General features: G+C 44.0%; 1 protein-coding gene across 2 annotated transcripts in view; it reads left to right on the top strand.

The window, feature by feature from the left end:
• Positions 1-11,605: 11,605 nt before the first annotated feature.
• Positions 11,606-21,598, top strand: part of LOC117351500 (gamma-aminobutyric acid receptor subunit alpha-1) — a 180,385-nt gene continuing 170,392 nt past the window's right edge. Inside the window, exon 1 of one of the 2 annotated variants that reach the window (XM_033926836.1) lies at positions 11,606-11,630. Coding sequence is in view for 1 of the 2 variants with exons in the window: in XM_033926834.1 (XP_033782725.1) it covers positions 13,046-13,147 (102 nt within the window). In the remaining variant the exon portion in view is untranslated. Of the gene's footprint in view, positions 11,631-13,026; positions 13,148-21,598 lie in introns of those variants that run through there. The other variant, XM_033926834.1, reaches the window with a different exon arrangement.

The raw sequence follows: 21,598 nt of genomic DNA, 5'->3' as shown, positions 1-21,598 counted from the left end.
GCATCACTTATTACCATAAACTTAAATGGCATCACTTTAATCAAGTACTAAACTTGTTCAACATGTTATATTTCATCTTTCTGTCTTTGAAAAGATGGCCTCCCTCAATTAAACATGGTCAAATTGTACAGAAGGTGCTGGATGATGGCTACTCTGTGGAGTCGATTTTCAAAAATTGGTTAATATCAGCCAGTGAATGTTCAGTGAAGATAATCAGGAAAGGAAACCAAAATGTAGAGATGGCCAAAAATGAAGGTGCTACAACAGGCCAAATTGTGAAGCCTCTATTAATAAACTAACCAAACATAACCCAGCAAAATGGAAGTAAATTAAGTATGACTTTAAATCAAAAGTGGCTGATAAATGAGCAAGTAAAATACATTTCCCCTAGGATAGTAGGCTGGTTTGGAAGACCTGGGCTTTGCAACTTTAGTACCTCTGTGTACAAGATGCTTTCTGTTGTAGTTCAAAATATAGAAGTTTAAGGGATTTAAGTGAAAAGATACAAGTGAGTCTCAGTTCTCTTCACCAGAGCAACAGTGTTTTTAAATCAGTATTCTTTTATCCAAGCAGTTCATTCTTATGTTCAAAAATCATTGATATATCACTAGTCTTCAATAGCACACGTACGTTTCCCTTCTCTGCAATGGTGCACTTGGGATTAGCCACAGCTGAGAGAAAAACAACATGCTGGCTCAGCTTGGCAATCAGCCAGGAAGTACAAATACACATACAACTTTATAGTTTTTACTCTGTCGATAGACAAATATGGAGGATAACTTTGATTGAACATGTGGTAAGGTGACTTCTTTTTCAAACGATCCCATTGGCTCCCAGTTTATTGGAGGACTCCATTTAAGATACTAACACTGGTTTACAATGCATTTCGTGGTGACTGGAATAATGCTGTGGAACTCATTATCAACTGAGCTGAGGTCATCGCCTACTTTTAGAAAATCATTGAAGACCTTTCCTTTTTGGAAGGCATTCCATGATATTCTGTAATTGCAATATTATAAGTTTAGCTTTTTTTTTTTCTACAGATATGTCAATACTGGAAGACCTTATGCGAAGTTTTATTTAGATAGATTTATTGTTAGTATTGCTTTTTTATTATTTAATTTGTGTTTTAATTTTCTAATCTGCCTAGAAATTTAAGATAGAGAGGACTGATTGTCCAGCTCTCTTCAGTGTGTACTTGACTATGGTGGTATAGAAGAATAAAGTTATTATTATTATTATTATTATTATTCTCTCTGACTGTCTCAGCTTCAGGGTTTGAGTGAGCAGGAGTGCATGTAATTGATTCCTCTGAAGGTTGAATAATCACCTGGAACAGTCTATGACAGGCACATCCTAAATAATAAAACGTTAGCCGCGCATGCGCACTCAGACCTGCGTGATCTGTGATCCGTCGGTCCATGGTCAGAGTGCGTATGCGGCAGCCAGATCGGGAAAGCAAAGCACAGCACAGCCGGCGACTCCCGCCCTCACTCACCGCCAAAGCCTCCTCCTTCTCGCCGGCTCACCCGCGTTTAAATTGAGAAAAGCGCTGCATCGCGCTAACGCTGGCTCTGCCGTCTTCTGTCCACTGCGGCCCGCCCTCTCTGACTACTTCCTGTTTCCGCTAGGGTTGGCTGCAGTGGATGGCAGACGCCAAAGCCAGCGGTAGCGCGGTGCAGCGCTTTTCTCTCCATTTAAACACGGCGGCTGGGAAGGGGGCGGCGGAAAATGCTGCTTCTGCACAGGGAAGTGTGTGTGTGGGGGGGGGGGGAATGCTGTTTCTGGACAGGGAAGTGTGTGGGGGGGGGGGGAATGCTGTTTCTGGACAGGGAAGGCCAGGAAATGCTGCTTCTGCACAGGGAAGTGTGTGTGGGGGGGGGGGGGGGAATGCTGTTTCTGGACAGGGAAGGGTGGGAAATGCTGCTATATTCTAGCACATACATAAAAGAACTTTTTTATTCGTATGGAAACATTATCTTCAATCACCCTCAGAAGCCTGGTATTGAAAGAACTGAATCTCTAGAACTTGAGGTTGTAGCAATTTGGTTATTTCTTCTCTTTTTTTTTTTTTTTTGGGGGGGGGGGAAATGGGGGAGGGGGAAGGGAATAAGTTTGTTGGATAATAGGACAATGTTAGTGGGGCTTTAAGGACTCCAGCCCCGCTTGTTATATTTGGATTGTCGAGGAATCTGTAATGCTATTTGTTTAATTTCCCTTATTTTCAATAAAATAGATTTGACATAAAAAAATCTAAAATGGTATTTGGACCTGGATGCCCTAAATCTTAACCTGTTGCTCTAACCATTAGGCTACCTCTCTGCTCTGCATGGATGTCCGTGTGGCTATTTTATAAGATGGACCCTCTTAGGTTGCCAAACAGATGCCCATGATCCTTATTTGGAAGTTTCAGTTTGTAAAATGGATGTTCATTCTGGATGTTTCCAGTGCATGGACATCCATCTTGCATGTATTTTAGAACAGGTCATATTCTGTTTTAAAATACATGCGAGATGGATGTTCATATTCTGAGCTGGATGTCTTTTCAAAAATACTGTTCTGTATCTAGTAGGACCCCTGACATAGGCATGGCGCTGAAACATAGTTGGGTCAGTTCCTTAATAATGACTTTGCAATTGGACCTCTGTTTCTGGTCATCTCTGCTTTGGTGGTATATCAAGTCTCTCTCATCCCCTCTGTTTTCCATTGCTTATCTCATGGAGTTTTCTCTATATTGTTTGTTAAAGCGAGGGTAATCATCCACGTCAGGACCTACAAAGGGACCTAAACAAACTGGAGGAGTGGGCGAATAAATGGCAAATGGACTTCAATGTAGGGAAATGCAAGGTCATGCATTTAGGGAGAAAGAACCCGATGTTCAGCTACCAAATGGGGGGATTAGTATTAGAGGGAAGTAATCTTGAAAGGGATTTGGGTGTACTGGTGGACACAACAATGAAGTCAACGGCACAATGTGCAGCAGCCGCGAAGAAGGCAAACAGAATGTTGGGTATTATTAAGAAGGGTATTACGACCAGAACGAGAGAAGTCATCCTGCTGTTGGGTCTGACCCAGTGGAGGCGTTGCTTATGTTCTTATGTTCTTATGTCACAAGAACACAACAGAGCAATTGCATATATGCAACTTCTGTGACATAAAAAGAATGCTTCATTTTCCTGAGCAAACAAATTTTTTTTGAGAGTTAAAATATGTGTATATTTTTGAAAAATTGGAAGCATGATTGTAAGCACAAATTCCTTTACATCTCTGCCTCCTGGAATGTGTCTGTTTGCTGCTGAAAAAATGTAAGGCGTGCTAAAAATTGTTATTGTTATGCATTAAGGGCCAGATTCTGTAACTAGTGCTTAGAAAACATAGGCTAAAACAAGGTGCCTATCACATGTGAATCACACTTGGCCGCCAATTACAGAATCATGCTTAGTGGTGCCTAGCTTAAAACTTAGGTGCCCAAACATCTGGGTGTGTGCAAAATTGGCCCGGGCAGATATACACCTTATTAAATAGGTATGTATGTGGTATGCAAAGTACACAACTATCAGAAGGAGGGTGAGTAGATATCTGTTCATGCCTCTCTCCCTGTTGGTTCATACATATCTGAGTCAGAACAAACTTTGGCGGACACAGCAGGGCCCTAGTCAAATCCAGTCCCATCTCTCTCTCCCAACCCCCTTCACTTTCCTCCCATCTTGTCATCCTCCACCTCTTCACAATCTCTCCACAATACAAAAGAAGATGGTCTCTGATATAAAGGAGCTTCCATCATCGGTCCTCTAAGTAGCCAATGCAACAAATCAAGCTGCATCTGGCGGTATCCTACTGTCTCATCTCATTGCCACTGAAAATGAGGTACTAGCAGAAAGGCCAGGAGCTAGATGCCTTAAGGCATTATCCTCTCAATCCTAGGGTATATTCTTGAGATGCTTGTGTCCTCTTTCTCCTTCTCATTCCCCTGGTGTCTAATTTAGGTGCAGGATTTACACTAGGAGAAAAAAAGAGGGGAAAGGACATTCTCTTTCTGGAAGAACAGGCGAAGGGGACACATCTTTCTGAGAGAAGAGGGCAGGCAAGCAGGAGGCAGGAAAGGAGAAGGAGAGAAAAGCAGAGGGGAAGAAGGAGCAAGAGAAGGCAGGAGAGAGCAAGGGGCATCGGTGATAGGTAGCTCTGCCCATCCCCGATGTCATCCATTAGAGCTCCTTCTTAGAGGAGCCAACGAAGCTCAGTTAAACAGGCTTGGGCAGGCAAACAGGAGGCAGGAAAGGAGAGAAAAGCAGGAGAGGGGAAGAAGGAGCAAGAGAAGGCAGGAGAGAGCAAGGGGCATCGGCAAGAGGTAGCTCTGCCCACCCCCCTATGTTATCCACCAGAGCTCCTCCTTAAAAGAGGAAGGGCCAACGGCGCTCAGTTAAACAGGCTTGGGCAGTCAAGCAGGAGGCAGGAAAGGAGAAGAAAAGCAGAGAAGAGAACAGAAGAGGGGAAGAAGGAGCAAGAGAAGGCAGAAGAGAGCAAGGATCATTGGTAAGAGGTAGCTCCGCCCACCCCCCCAACGTCATCCACCATAGCTCCTACTTAAAAGGGGAGGGGCCAGTGGCGCTCAGCCGTTCGACACGCGTTGAAAGCGATCTTTAAACGCACTCGCCTTAGCAAGAGAGCCTTTGCAAAGGGCCTTAAGAAGGAATGAGCAAAGAAGAAACACTAAGGAAGGACACCTACACAGGCAAGTACCACAAGGGCAACAGGACAGACAAGCAGTAGATAAACAAACACAGTAATAGCAGAGGGCAATCACAGCAGACACAGAGGACACACACAAGCAACAGGGGTAGCAAATTTAAAATCAAGAAAAGGACTTCACAGTAACACCAAGGATGCTACACAGATTCCTACACAAGGAGAAGCCACTTCAGATGACAGACCGGCAAGCGGACAGCAATGGATGCAGCAGACAGAAGCAGGATGTTGAGCTATCCATTTTTCTTCACTGTTTGCCATATGTATGACTACCTCCCCTCTGGGAGGCGGTCTTATGTATGCACTTGATGCGAGGAACTGGATGGCCTGAAGAAGCAAGTCAAACTCCTGGAGGGCAGAATACTGGAACTAGAAGCACTTCGAGCAGTGGAAGAGGAGGACAGAGAGGCAGAAAACTTCATGAAAGAGGAAACCATTGAGGAAGAAGTCAGGGAGTTAGAGAAGTTAATCGAACAGGCATACAGGAAGACCGTAGAAAATCACCAACAGCAGTGGAGCTGCCAAGATATACCTACAGTGAGCGAGGACCAAGATACACCTACAGTGAGTGAGGACCACCTGGAGGACAACCACATGGAAGATGAGTCTGGTGCAAGCCAACGCCAGGATGAGAGAAAATGGAAGTGCACAGAGGACACGGACCTACGGCTGGAGAGATGGTCATACACCAGGGACATGGACCTGCAGCTAAAGAGGCAAGAGAAGATAGAGAGGACAGCAATTGTCATGGGGGACTCCATCATCAGACAAGTCGACAGTCACATAGTGGGAGGAAGACAGGATTGGCTGGTGAACTGCCTACCGGGAGCCAAGGTAGAAGATATAGTGAGCCACAATGACAGGATCATCGACAGCATGGAAGAGGAAGATACGGCGGTGGTGATCCATGTAGGGACAAACAACGTGAGCAACAGGAACTACAGCAGGGAAGGACTGAAGGACCAGTTCCGGATGCTAGGAGGGATGCTGAAGACCAGAATGCCGAGGGTAGTGTTCTCAGAGATCTTGCCGGTACCCAGGGCCGATGAGAAGAGGCAGACTGAGCTGCAAGCAGTCATCGCATGGATGAGGTGTTGATGTGAGGAAAAAGGATTCCACTTCATGTGCAACTGGACAACGTTCTGGGGGAAGAACAAACTATTCAGGAAGGATGGACCCCACTTCAGTGGAGACAGAATGAGGCTACTTGCAAGCAACATCAAGAGAGAAATTGAGAAGTTTTTAAACTAGGAAGAAGGGGAAAGCTGACAGTTGACCAAGAGTCGATGGTTCGGGAACCGGTAAACCCAGAGGACACCGTGGAGGACAATAGCGGGGAAGACTCACCGGATCATAGGCAAGACAGAAATCCTGATGGATCAAAAGGACATGAGGGAAGGAAATGCAAGAAAGTAACAAGCCGCAAACTCAAATGTATGTACACAAACGCAAGAAGCCTATGAAATAAGATGGGGGAATTGGAAGCTATGGCATAAAAATATAACCTTGACATCGGCATCACAGAAACATGGTGGAACGAGGAAAACATCCGGGACACTGTGCTACCGAGATACAAGCTATACCGCAGAGACACAGTGGGTAAAAAAGGTAGAGTCTCTATGGGTCAAAATTCCGGGAACAAATGGAATGGAAACGAAGATCGGCATCTACTACCAACCCTCAGGGCAGTCCGAAGAACTTGATAGAAATATGACGGACGAGATTAAACTGCAAGGGAGGCAACGCAGCTATCATGGGTGACTTCAATTATCCGGGGATAGACTGGAACCTAGGCACCTCCAGCTGCAGTAGAAAGACCAAATTCCTGGATGCTGTAGGCGATTGCTTCCTGGAACAACTTGTCAAGGAAAATACGAGAGGAAATGCAATTCTGGATTTAATTCTAAATGGACTACGAGGACAGGTGCAAGGTGTAGAAGTAGAAGGAACGCTGGGAAGCAGTGATCACAATATGATCCTCTTTAACCTGGACACAGGGTCAAAACATTGATTCAGAATGATGGCCATGGCACTGAACTTCTGAAAAGAGAATTATGAAGGGATGAGACTCATGGTGGGAAGAAGATTAAGAAGAGGATAAGCACTGTAAAAACACTAGAGCAAGCGTGGTCCCTTTTTAAGGACACAGTCAGCGAGACACAAAATCTATATATACTGCGTATCAACAAGGGATCCAAGAAGAAAAAGAACAAGGAACTGACGTGGCACACTGTAGCAGTGAAGGAAACGATCAGGGACATAAAGACTTTGTTTAAGGAATGGAAAAGGTCAAAAATGGATGAATATTGGAAAAAGTACAAACAACATCAAAGCAAGTGCCATAAGGCAGTAAGAGGGGCCAAAAGAGACTACGAGGAAAAAATAGCCAAGGAGGCGAGAAACTTCAAGCCATTCTTTCAATATATTAAGGAGAAACGACCCGCGAAGGAAGCAGTGGGGCCGTTGGATGACCATGGAATAAAGGGAGTGCAAAAGGAGACAAAACCATCACTGACAAACTGAACACATCTTTTGTATCTTTATTTACTGAAGAGGATATACACAACATACAGGAAGCCGACAGGCTATACGCAGGAAATGAAGACGGGAAACTGACAGTGTTAACGGTCAATCTAGAAGAGGTATGCAAGCAGACTGATAGGCTCAAAAACGATAAATCCCTGGGACCGGATGGCATCCACTTGAGGGTAATCAAGCAACTGAAAGGGGCTATAGTTGAACTGCTTTAACTAATAGCCAATCTGTGAATCAAATTGGGAAGGATTCCAAAAGATTGGAAAGTGGCGAATGTTATGCCAATCTTCAAGAAAAGTTTGAGGGGAGATCCGGGAAACTACAGACCAGTGAGTTTGACCTCGGTACTGGGAAAGATGATAGAGGAGCTGATAAAGGATTGCATCATTGATAACCTTGACGGATATAATCTGATAAGGACCAGGCAGCACAGCTTCAGCAAAGGAATATCTTGCTTGATGAACTTGCTGCACTTCTTCGAGGGAGTAAACAGGCAGATAGACAAGGGTGACCCAGTCGACATTGTATATCTGGATTTTCAGAAGGCGTTCGACAAGGTTCCGCATGAACGACTACTTTGAAAAATTGCGAGCCATGGAATCGAGGGTGAAATACTCACGTGGATTAAAACTGGTTGGCGGATAGGAAACATAAAGTGAGGGTAAATGGATATGCTCAGACTGGAAGAACATCACAAGTGTATTGCTTGGACCTGTGCTCTTCAACATATTTACAAACGACCTGGAAATTGGTACGAGTGAGGTGATTAAATTCGCAGATGATACGAAGTTATTCAGAGTAGTGAAGACGCAGGAGGATTGCGAAGACCTGCAACGTGACATAAACACGCTCGAGAAATGGGCCACAACATGGCAAATAAGGTTTAACGTGGATAAGTGTAAGGTGATACATGTTGGTAACAAAAATCTTATACATGAATACAGGATGTCTGGTGCAGTACTTGGAGAGGCCCCCCAGGAAAGAGACTTGGGAGTACTGGTCAACTAGTCAATGAAACCATCTGTGCAATGTGCGGCGGCAGCGAAAAGGGTGAACAGAATGCTTGGAATGATTAAGAAGGGGATCATTAACAGATCGGAGAAGGTTATCATGCCATGGTACACCCTCACCTGGAATACTGCGTCCAGCACTGGTCGCCGTACATGAAGAAGGACACGGTACTACTCGAAAGGGTCTAGAGAAGAGGGACTAAAATGGTTAAGGGGCTGAAGGAGTTGCCATACAGTGAGAGATTAGAGAAACTGGGCCTCTTCTCCCTTGAAAAGAGGAGACTGAGATGGGACATGATCGAAACATTCAAGATAATGAAGGGAATAGACTTAGTAGATAAAGACAGGTTGTTCACCCTCTCCAAGGTAGAGAGAAGGAGAGGGCACTCTCTAAAGTTAAAAGGGGATAGATTCCGTACAAATGTAAGGAAGTTCTTATTCACCCAGAGAGTGGTAGAAAACTGGAATGCTCTTCCTGAGGCTGTTATAAGGGAAAACACCCTCCAGGGATTCAAGATAAAGTTAGACAAGTTGCTTCTGAACCAGAACGTACGCAGGTAAGGCTAGTCTAAGTTAGCACTGGTCTTTGACCTAAGGGCCACCGCGTGAGTGGACTGCTGGACATGATGGACCACTGGTCTGACCCATCAGCGGCAATTCTTATGTTCTTATATAATCTGTTGCTAAAATTGTCTGAAGTACTTGAAAATTGGAGGGTGGCCAATATTACGCCAATTTTTTAAAAAGGTTCCAGGGAAGATAAGGGAAAATACAGACCAGTAAGCCTAACTTCAGTGCCTGACAAAATAGTGGAAACCATTATAAAAAATAAAATTGTGGAACACATAGACAAACATGATTTAATGAGACATTGTCACCATGGATTCAGACAAGGGAGGTCGTGCCTCATCAATTTGTTTGACTTCTTTGAAGTTGTAAATAAACATGTAGGTAAAGGTGTATCTAGATTTTTAGAAAGTTTTTTACACAGTTCCTCATGAGAGGCCCTTGAGAAAATTAAAGAGTCATGGGATATGAGGCAATGTTTAGTTGTGGATGAGCCTGTATAGGTATGTGCGACTCAAATGGAAGATTAGATTAGATTATCAGAAAGAAAACAGAGGGTAGAGTTAAATGGCCATTTTTCTAAATAGAGTAGGGTAAATAGTGGAGTGCCACAGGGATCTTTACTAGGACCGGTGCTATTTAGCTTGTTTATAAATGATCTGGAAACTGGAATGATGAGTGAGGTGATTAAATTTGCAGATGACATTAAATTGTTCAAAATTGTTAAAACACATGCAGATTATGAAAAATTTGTAGGCAGATCATAGGAAATTGGAAGACTGAGCATCCAAATGGCAGATTAAATTTAATGTGGACAAATACAAATGATGCACATTGGGAAGAATGACCCAAATCATAGTTACTAGATACAGGTCCTCATTGACTTACAACCGCAGTTGGTTCCGACAGACAGGTTGCAAGTTGATCTGGACGTAAGTCGGCCTATGTTTATACAGTCACATGTATCCTGCACAAAAATAAGGTGATACCCTCTTTTTATAACTTAGTATAACTTAGTATTGTGCAGAATTGGTGGAGTTAAATAATTTATAAAACTAACTATACTAACTATTTTTTACCCCTCCAAGCATACCTTTTCCCTGGTTGTCCAGAGGTGTATCCTGCACTGAGCCCCTCTTGCCGATTTCAGCACTCGAGCCAGCATGCACAGGAGCAAGCTTTTGGAGCTCCTGCCCAGACCTAAGCAGCTTTTAAAATGGCTGCCGCGAGAACCGCAAGTCCCGTGAGAGCTGGCGGCAGTGTTTCAGCGAGTGGCGCAGAGCTGGGTGTGCTGCTGGCTTCTTACCGCTGACAGCAGGAGGGGCTCAGTGCGGGATACACCGCTGGACCACCAGGGAAAAGGTACATGGGGAGGGGTAAAAAATAGTTAGTATGGGCTGGGATGGGAGATGGAGGAAATGCATTGTAAAGTCAAACCGTCGTAAGTTGCATAGGTCGTAAGTTGACGAGGACCTGTACTAGGGTCCACCTTGGGGGTTAGAGTCCAAGAAAAGGATCTGTGTGTCATTGTAGACAATACAATGAAACCTTCCACCCAATGTGCGACGGCAGCCAAAAAAACAAACAGGATGCTAGGAATTATTTTTTTAAAAGGGATGGTTAACAAGACTAAGAATGTTACAATGCCTATGTATCACTCCTTGGTGCGACCTCAACTTGAGTATCATGTTTAATTCTGGTTGCTTTATCTCAAGAAAGATATAGCAGAACTAGAAACGGTTCAAAGAAGAGCAACCAAGATGATAAAGGGGATGGAACTCCTCTTGTATGAGGAAAGACTAGAAAAGAGCTTGGAAAAGAGATGGCTAAGGGGAGATACGATTGGAATCTACAAAACTCCTGAATGGTGTAGAACGGGAGGAACAAGTGGATTCATTTTTTTACTCTGTCAAAAATTACACAGACTAGGGGAAACTCAATGAAGTTACAGGGAAATGCTTTTAAAACAAATAGGAGGAAATATTTTTCACTCAGAGAATAGTTAAGCTCTGGAATGCGTTGCCAGAAGTTGTGGTAAGAGCAGTTAACATTGTTGGTTTTAAGAAAGGTTTGGACAATTTTCTGGAGAAAAAGTTAATAGTCTTGTTATTGAGACAGACATGAGGGAAGCCACTGCTTGCCTTGGATTGGTAGCATGGAATGTTGCTACTGTTTGGGTTTTTGTCAGGTACTTGTGACCTGGATTGGCCACCGTGAAGATGGGCTACTGGGCTAGTGGACCATTGTTCTAAAGTTTGGCACAGATCCCATCGGCCAACACTATTCTATAAATGGCACCCATTTCAGAATGCCTTTACAGAACAGGATTAGCACTCATTCTTTTCAGTGCTATATACAGAATCTAGCCCAAACTTTTTAAACCTAGACCTGGTGTGCTTATCTCTTTACTTGTAAACCACCTTGCTCTGTGCTACAGTTAAAGGCAGTAAAGCAAATCTATTTCAAATACTTTAAATATAGGAAATATAGCTCTGGAAGGATAGTTTCAGATATCTTGTTAGTCCAGTATGACCTACTGTACAACTTGTTGACTTTTATTTCTATTTTTATAGGGAAATAGACTTTAGAAATAACACAAATTGTAAAGTTAATTCTGCTCAGTAAGGGAAAACAAAGTGATTAAGCAGGTGTTTTCACTCAGCAATCCGTCTGTTGGGATGTGCATTACTATTACTCCTTTGGAAATAGCTTCTGGCCAAAATCCAATCACGCAGGTCCCACGAGGCCCCCTCTGACAGAAGAAGAACACTAGTAAGTTTTAACTAACAATGAAACTTGAAGTGGGAAAAGTACTGAGCTTGGGTTAAGGCTCTAAAATTATATTTATATCATACCTGTGGTTTAGTAACATCTTGTAAAGTAAATTATTATTTAAGGAAGAAGAAACTTCTGGAAAACATTATGGGGGTAATAATAATTTTTTTAAAAAGTGTCCTAAATGGCTACTTGGACGATCAAAAAGCCTGATTGTCCAAGTACCCATAACCAAAGCTGGTTTTTAGACGTATCTAAAAACAGCTTAGGCCTTTCCCCTGCCACTAAACGCACAGAGAGAAAAGAGGTGTGTTTAGAGGAGGGGAAAGGGCGGGCAGTGGGCGGGAGGTGGGCTGACCTACACCTAGGCATACAACAGGTATAACTAAAACATTAACAGGTTGCCTAGTCGGCACTGAGACCTTTTTGACTTAGTCGTAGTCAAACCAGGTCTAAATGCCGAAAAAGGGGCCACTGAGCTGATGGCCACTGTCAATGTCCCTGCCCCCTGCCTGTATGTTTCTCATGTCCCTTCTCCCACCTACCTGTCTTTCACTCCCACCTACTTGTCTTTCAGTGTGTGTGTCTCTATTTCTGTCTGTCTGTCAATGTCCCTGCCCCCTGCCTGTATGTTTCTCATGTCCCTTCTCCCACCTACCTGTCTTTCACTCCCACCTACTTGTCTTTCAGTGTGTGTGTCTCTATTTCTGTCTGTCTGTCAATGTCCCTGCCCCCTGCCTGTATGTTTCTCATGTCCCTTCTCCCACCTACCTGTCTTTCACTCCCACCTACTTGTCTTTCAGTGTGTGTGTCTCTATTTCTGTCTGTCTGTCAATATCCCTGCCCGTTTATTTATCATGCCCCTTTTCCCACCTACCTTTTTCTTTTTTTATCACGTTGTATTGTATACAGTAGAAAGGGCAACCAGTGCACAGTAACCGCTGCAGGATACAGGAAACCACCACGCGCGCACTCATAGCAAACCATCATGCGTGCATGCACCAAACATGCACACGGACCGCATGCGCCGAACGTGCGCACTGTCACAGGGTAGTGAAAGGACGCCTAGGGCTAGGCAAGGGAAAATACTTTCCCAAAGAGATAAAACACTACCCACACCAACACCTCGGCCCAGAACTACAGTCAGACAAGGAAGGTTCAGTGAGGAGCAAGGAAGTACCTATTTATTTTTGCCTGAGTTAAAGAAGGGAGAACAGTGGGTAAGTGGAACTAAAAGTACTCAGGATATTGTTCCTAGGGGGAGGATGCACCACCCATCTCCTAACATTCTTGGGGGATGCAATTCCAGGCAACACCAGGAACATTCTAGTCCTCAATTTGGCCAGGAACAAGCCAAACCTGTTGCTCATTATCCTGAGGCTTATAAGAACCAGCAGCAGTGCTCAGAAAGGATGCAGCCACTGAACCAACCCACACTGGAGCAGAGGAGACAGAATGGAGACAAGAGACCAGTTCCAAGAGCACGCCCCAGTATACCTCAGCCTAACACCCAGGTCAGAGCTAACTTTATGGAAGCTGAAATGTTAGATGAATGCATGAGGGAAGCTTCAGATAAGGAAGACATTTCAGACCAGGAAGAAGCCATGGACTTCAAAGAGGGAAATGATGATTCTGACCCGTGGGCTATGGAAACTGATGGGATTTAAAGGAAGTTAGGCTGGGACTGGTTGTGCTAGTTAAGGGACTGGTTGTCTCTGTAACCTCAAGGCAAAAGAAAGGTTACTGAAAGTCTTAGTGGCTTGTGAGGGGTCCTTGCATTCCTTTGGGCAAGAACCACAAAGTTTCTAGGCTGGAGCAATTAACACTGGATAGCCTTGGCAACAGTTTGGAGACCTTTTTCCTTTTGGGGTTTTGCCATAGACTGGGTCCTAGTTGGGAGGGACCACAGCCAACGGTCATTGTGGGAGGAGGTCCCTTCTGCCCTAAGCTCTGCATCCAAAGAGTTCAGAGGCGGATCTAGTCTAAAGCTGCCAGAAGTGATTGCCAGCCACAGACTGGCATGAAGGCATTTTTGAAAGTAGTTTGGAATCTATGGACTATTGTACTGATAAGAAGAATCATTATGGACTATAATTGGGAAATACAAGTTTATTTTTCTTTTTGAACTGTGAATGCAGGACGTGGGTTGACCTAGACTTAATTGTACTGCAAGTATAACCAAAAGTTTAATGAGGCTGCCTGGACAGAACTTGTACATTGTGACTTAGGTGATGTAAAAACAGGTCTAAGTATGCCAAATTGTGAGTAACACTTGTCCTTTCCTAGTGTCCCTTTCAGAAATAGACATTTTCCATTATTAAAAGATGTAACATATTAGAGTGCCATTGATTATAAGTTGGACAGATTTATTTTATCCAAAGTGAAAGAATAATCTTCAAACCTGAAAGTATAGTTCATTTTTATAAACTTCTAAATCTAGTTGGAATATGATGTATATCAAATAACCAAAATATGAAATATCAGGTAATAATTTTTATAACAATTTTAAAAATGTATGTATATTTGAATCTTGTAATTTGATCTGCATTTCAACATTTCATGCCTGTGCAATCTTATAGTCTAAAGCAGTGGTCTCAAACACGCGGCCCGGGGGCCACATGCGGCCCGCCAGGTACTATTTTGAGGCCCTCTTTACATTTATCATAATCACAAAAGTCAAATAAAAGTTTCTTGATCATACGTCTCTTAAGCTATAAATTACAATATTATTATTAAAACTTAGCCAAAAGGAAAGATTTATAAGCTATAAAGAGTTTTACCTCATGCAAAATTGACATTAACTGTTTTTTTCTGAGGCCCTCCAAGTACCTACAAATCCAAAATGTGGCTCTGCAAAGGGTTTGAGTTTGAGACCACTGGTCTAAAGCTAAAGAAAATTCAAAAAGAGAGTGTCTGAAGTAGCTTAATGGTACTATTAACTGAGCTTCTAGCCAATATATTTCTGATAAAAGTTCATATATTCTTAGAAGCAATGTTGATGTCAGAGATTTCACATAATATCTAAGTTGCATATAAGAATAAACATCCAAATTATTCCAATTATAGATAGTATGTAACTTGGAGAGGATTGGTAAAGTATCATCTTCATTAAGTATCTGATAAAGATTTTAAGAATTGTTTCTTTTCCTTGCCATCTGAAATCTATCTGTCATACCAGAGAGAAAAAAAACATTACCACAAATAGGAGTGGAACAAAAATCTAGGCCTATCTGATTGCAAACTTGCAGCTGGGGGGGGGGGGAAAGATGTATAGAAGGAATTAGTTGTTATTAAATTAGTTAATTACCATATTTTTCGCTCCATAAGATGCACCTGACCATAAGATGCACCATAGATTTAGAGGAGGAAAAGAAGAAAAAAAACATTCTGAACCAAATTCTCCCTGCCAGGCTCTGTACCCAACCCCACACTCCTTGCCAATCTCTTCACCCTGACCCCCCCCTCCCTGTCAGGCTCTGGACTCTGTCCCCCCTCTGATGGTCTAGAGGTAGGCAGGGTGTAGGGCACAAGGCAGGTCTAGTGGCAGGCTGAGACAGGGCCCAGGGCAGGCAGGCAGGCCTAGTGGCATAGTGGCAGGCAGGCAGATCTAGTGGCCTATTGGCAGGCAGGCAGGGCCCCCTACCCTGAGGCAGACAGGCAAGCAGGCAGGCCCCCGTACCTTCCCCCCTGTACCTTTTTTAAAATCCCATCATCCAGCGCTGTAGGGCAGGAGCTTTCGCCAAAGCTGCCCTTCCCAACTTATGGAGCAAGAAATATGGTAATTAATTTATTTTTATTTGATATATATTGTTGAAATTGTTTGTATTTATATTGAAAATTTAATAAAAATGATTTAAATTTTTTTAAAAAACAGGTCTAAGTGCCCAGAAGGTATCCAAAGTGATCAGATAGCCACTTCAGACACAAAGTACAGACCCACACACATACCCCAGTGATCACTGACCCCCCCCCCCCCCACACACACACACACACAACACCATAAAAATCAGAATAAAAATGTACATACCTGACTTCAGAACATCAGCACCTGGCATAGAAAAGCCTAGTAGAGCAGCACAGAGGTGACTTAAGTAGTCTGGGGCTAGTGGGATTGTAGACAGTTGGGTCTAGTAGGTTTGGGGAGTATTTTGGGGGGCTCATAATGACCTATAAGGGAGTTCTGGTGAGATGTTTATATGGCACCCTTTTTGTGAAGTTCACAGCAGTGCCCTGTACAGTGCCCCACTACTGTTTTGCCATATCTGGGTGTCCAGTCCATTCCTTTGCTGGCCCCTCCCACGTCCAAAAGGTCTTGTTCTAGGCATTTTTGACTTGGACAATTTTTTGGACGAGAAAGGGGTATAAAGATGGTCTGGACTATCAAACGGCTGGACATAAAATTAGACAATTTTCAAAAAAAGAAATATTTTGGACATATTTTTCTAGAATGGACTTTAGACACTGCCGACTTTGGGCAACTAGCAACTTAGGCCCTAAAATAGACTTAACATAAGAACATAAGCAGTGCCTCCGCCGGGTCAGACCATAGGTCCATCCTGCCCAGCAGTCCGCTCTCGCGGCGGCCCAAACAGGTCACGACCTGTCTGAATAACCAGAAGGGGCCCCCTTGCCACCTTGGTTTCCCATTGAAGTCCTATCTTCCCATCGAAGTCCTAATCCTCCGGTCTTGCACATTCACGACTTGGTTGGGTTTCCATACTTATTACCTGATTAGTTTTCTATACTTGTATTACATCCCAGCACCTCTCTCAGTATCCCACGATCCCTTTATCCCTCAGGAATCCGTACAATCCCTGTTTGAATCCCTGTACTGTACTCTGCCTGATCACTTCCTCCGGCAGCGCATTCCAAGTGTCCACGACCCTTTGGGTGAAAAAAAACTTCCTTGCATTTGTTTTGAACCTATCTCCCTTCAGTTTCTCTGAATGCCCCCTCGTACCTGTTGTCCCCTTCAGTCTGAAGAATCTGTCCCTATCCACCCTCTCTATGCCCCTCATGATCTTGAAGGTCTCTATCATATCTCCCCTGAGCCTCCTCTTTTCCAGAGAGAAGAGCCCCAGCCTATCCAACCTCTCGGCGTATGGGCAGTGTTCCAGCCCTTTTACCAGTTTCGTTGCTCTCCTTTGGACTCTCTCAAGTACCGCCATGTCCTTCTTGAGGTGTGGCGACCAATACTGAACGCAGTATTCCAGATGTGGACGCACCATCGCTCGATACAATGGCATGATGACTTCCCGCGTCCTGGTTGTTATGCCCCTCTTTATGATGCCCAGCATCCTGTTGGCTTTTTTCGAGGCTGCTGCGCACTGTGCAGATGGCTTCAGTGATGCATCCACCAGCACACCCAAGTCTCTCTCAAGTCTGCTGTCTCCCAACAATGCCCCCCCCCCAATTTGTAGTTGAACAACGGGTTCTTTTTTCCTATATGCATGACATTGCGTTTTTCCACGTTAAAGCGCATTTGCCATTTGTTTGCCCAGTCTTCCAGCTTGTCCAGGTCCCTTTGCAGGTCCTCACACTCCTTAGACTGATTATGCCCCTCCACTTATGTAATTTTTGAAAGTATGAACATGTTAGCTTGAGTGGAGTATTTTTATGAACAGGGATGTGTCTTCAAAATTTCTTTTGAAGTTGGATTGCCTCCTGGATATGTTATTTGTCTGATCCCGTGTGACACTGAGGCCTTTTTCTCCACTTATATTTGATATATAGAGTTTATCTCTCTCACCAGCCAGTTTTTGAATGTGTTTTGTTTTGATATTTTACCATTAGTATATACACCAAGACACATTTTTCTACATATTGCTATTTTTCTAAATAAATTATATGCTGAACTATCTTGAAAAGCCACAGGGTTCAGGTAAAACAAATGAATCTCTGAGATTTGCTATCACAGAACAGTAAGGTACCGAACTAAAATTGGGAAGTCCATCTGTTAAACAGCTGTGAGCAAATTTTTAAATGTATTTCTGCTTTTGCAATGAAACACATTTATGCTAAGCCAGTTAAATCATGATTGTTGTTTTTTTCAGCTATTTACAAATTTAGCAAAAAGAGGGCTACAGCTCTTTGGGTTGACTTTAGAGAAATCCAAACTAATTACCGTATTTTCACTCATATACCGCGCACCCGTGTAAAATGCGCACACGGGTATAGCGTGCGGGAAACTGTAATGTATGTAAATAAATTTTTATATACTGCGCACACCCGTATCCCGCGCATGCCGCCCCGACTCTCCCGTCGCCGCCCGACTCTCCTTTCGCCCGCCCCGACTCTCCTCTGGCCACCCCGACTCTCCTTTCGCCCGCCCCGACTCTCCTCTCCCCCTTGAGGTCCTGTCCCCACCTGAAAGCCTGATGCCCCCCCCCAACGTCCAATTCACCCCCCCGCAGGACCGCTCGCACCCCCACCCCGAAGGACCGCTCGCACGCACTCGCACCCGCACCCCCACCCCGAAGGACCGCTCGCACGCACCCGTACCCGCACCCCCACCCCAAAGGACCGCTCACATCCTCACAGCCTCCCGACCCCCCCCCCCAGAGAAAGGGACCGCTGGAAGAGGAAGCAGCGCAGACGCAGGGCTCACAGAAGGGCCAGGACCGCCGGCAGAGGAAGCAGCAGGACAACGGTAGGAGCTTCTACATGATGGGGGGGGGTCGGGAGGCTGTGGGGGTGCGAGCGGTCCTTCAGGGGTAGGGGTGCAGGTGCCGGTGCGAGTGCATGCGAGCGGTCCTTCGGGGTGGGGGTGCGAGCGGTCCTGCGGGGTGAATTGGACGTCGGGGGGGGGGGGGAACTATGTAAAAAAAAGTTGTAAAACGTGCTTACGCGTATAACGCGCATGGTTATGCACGGTTTGTAAAATCGTGTATAACGCGCGCGTGATATGCGTGAAAATACGGTAGATTGTTTTATATTTTAATTATAGGGCAAAGGAGAAGACAGTCACATTCCTGCAGAACAATCACCAGCAAGATCCAAAAGAAGAGTGGACCTGAATTTGAGTCAAATAAAGTGGTTTTCTACTGGTCCTTGTCTACTGGCAAGTTTTAAATTTCAAGTTTATTTATAATTTAATATACCAACCATCACAAGTATCTGGTCGGTACAATAATAGGAAATAAGAGATTATTTAAAATGTTAAAATTATATATAAAAAAAAAAAGATCGAAATAAAAATAGGGGGATTGAGATCAAAACAAAGACTTTATTACGATGGGTATGGGACAAAGGGAAAGAAGGGGAAAGGGAAAATTTTAATTACATTGTATAAATGAAAATAAAAGGAAGGGAAGAAGGGAAGGATAAAACATGAGGAGAAAAGGTGGTGTCGCTTCCTGAAAGCGTTTTTATTTTCCCATTTTTGGAGGGAGCTCAATTGGAATTTTGATAAGCGTCTTTAAAAAGAAATGTCTTAAGGTGTGTTTTAAACTTGTTTAGAGAATTTTCAGAGCGAATGTCTGATGACATTGCATTCCAAAGTGAGGGCATGACAACGGAGAAAATTGTATTTTAGTATAATATAAATCCTTGATTGAAGGGACTGTTAGTAAATTCTGGTTAGTGGACCTGAGGGCCCTGGAAGGGGCGTGTGAGATGAGACATGGCTCATTGGTTCGGTCACTCCTACTCCTCTTTTGGATCTTTTCTGTGCTTGTATTGGCTGGATACCATCAAAAATGGCACGGGAATGAACATCAAGCAATTGAAAGAAGCTGTGGAAAACAGGGGAAAAGAGGATAGGGGCAAAAATTCCCTGGCACTCCACATTTAAGTGCACTAAATGTAAAGAAAGTAATTAAATATTACTTAAATTGTTTACTTATTATATCACAAGGTTATCACATTTTATTGCACACATGCACTTGTGTTTTGAAAGTCTCCACTGTTTGCTTGTTCGTTATTTGGCCGTGGAGGTGACTCTTCTGCTTTTTCTTGTTTTCCTATTAACCCCAGTTATTAGTAACTAGGTCTCGTTGCATAAAATGCAACCTGAGCTAAAATAGTCCAGCTTAGGTTGTGAGTCTTTCCTCATACGAGAGGAGTTCCATCCCCTTTACCATCTTGGTCGCTCTTCTTTGAATCTTTCTAGCGCCACTATATCTTTCTTGAGATAAGGAGACCAGAATTGAACACAATACTCCAGATGAGGTTGCACCATGGAGTGATACAGGGGCATTATAACATTCTTAGTCCCGTTAACTGTCCCTTTTCCAATAATTCCTAGCATCCTGTTTGCTTTTTTGGCTGCCGCTGCACATTGGGCAGAAGGCTTTATTGTATAGTACTCCCCCGATATTCGCGGACGTTACGTTCCAGGAACCACCGCAAATTTCAAAAAAACGCGAATACGGTTTTTAGGCAGGGGAGGCAGGAGAGGGCAGCCGGAACGCCGGCGAGTGAAGGAAATCACTCGCAGTATGCTCCGACCGCCTCTTCCTGTACAGAAGTCAGGCCTCACCAATCAGGAGCTGCTTGAGTCATGATTTGGGTGGTCTTATGACTTAGACATTTTTTTTTTCTTTTGATTACGCAGGCTTAGCACTATTTCGGCTCCTGCGACGTTCACCATTTTATTTGATCACTCAGCCTTATATTAGCGACCTGGCATTCAGCACATTAGTGGATATATTCTGTTGAAGACTCATAAGACTCCCGAGGCAGGCCAGTTTGGCTGAAACATGTACATGTTGAGTCATTGAGCTTTTGGATAAATAAAAGGACATTTTAGAAATAAATTGAGTCCACCATTTATTTTTTTTTTAGGACATTTCCACTCCTAGCTTCACATCTTTGAGTTTGTGGATTTGGTTCTCCTGTTTTTTAGTCTTCTTTAGACATTTTTCTGCCATAGCTGAATATTTTAGAATATGTCCAGGGCACAATTTGGATGTTTGAGGCTAGACCAGACATGGGCAACTCCGGTCCTCGAGGGCCGGAATCCAGTCGGGTTTTCAGGATTTCCCCAATGACTCTGCATGAGATCTATTTGCATGCACTGCTTTCAATGCATAGTTATTGGGGAAATCCTGAAACCCAATTGGATTCCGGCCCTCGAGGACCGGAGTTGCCCATGTCTGGGCTAGACCTATTTTAACAATGAATAAGTGCCATAAAGGTGCCCAAACTGACCAGATGAATACTGGAGGGATATAAGCATTACCCCCTCACACTCGCCCAGTGGTTACTGACCCCCACTCACACCCCAAAGATGTAAATGAAACAGTACATACCTGCCTGTCTGACAGCTGCAGATGTTCTGGCCAGTCCTAGCAGTGCAGTAAGCAGGTCTTTGGTATAGCCTGGTGGCCAGTGAAGTGGACGTCCAGAGAAGGGGACCCAAGCCCATATCCCACTCTAACTACTACACTTGTGGTGGAAAGTTTGAGCCCATCAAAATACAACAAAAACCTGCTGTGCAACCATGTCGATGAAACCTGCAGGCATAAGGGCTATTGGTGTGGTGTACAGTTGAGTATAGTACAGGGGTCTCAAAGTCCCTCCTTGAGGGCCTCAATCCAGTCGGGTTTTCAGGATTTCCCCAATGACTATGCATGAGATCTATGTGCATGCTCTGCTTTCAATGCATAGTCATTGGGGAAATCCTGAAAAGCCAACTGGATTGTGGCCCTCAAGGAGGGGCTTTGAGATCCCTGGTATAGTAGGTATTTGGTGGGTTTTGTAAGGCTCACTGCACAACATAATATACAGTTTATATTGAGATGTGTACCTGGGACTTTTTATGTGAAGTTTGCTGCAGTGCCCCCTGAGATGCACCACTGCTCTTCTGGGATGTTTAAGTGTGGCCAGTCAACTACAAATGCTGGCCCCTCCTACATCCTAATGGCTCATTTTGTGCATTTTTCTTTTGGATGTGGTCCCTCCCCTCCTCCCTTCCCCCCCCCCCCCCTGAAAACAGTTCAAAAAGTTAGACACATCTGAAAAAT

Source organism: Geotrypetes seraphini, chromosome 18 (assembly GCF_902459505.1).
Source record: "Geotrypetes seraphini chromosome 18, aGeoSer1.1, whole genome shotgun sequence".
NCBI classification, from domain to species: Eukaryota; Metazoa; Chordata; class Amphibia; order Gymnophiona; family Dermophiidae; genus Geotrypetes; species Geotrypetes seraphini.
Note: the sequence above shows the minus strand (reverse complement) of the source record. Positions and strands in the feature narration are given on the sequence as shown.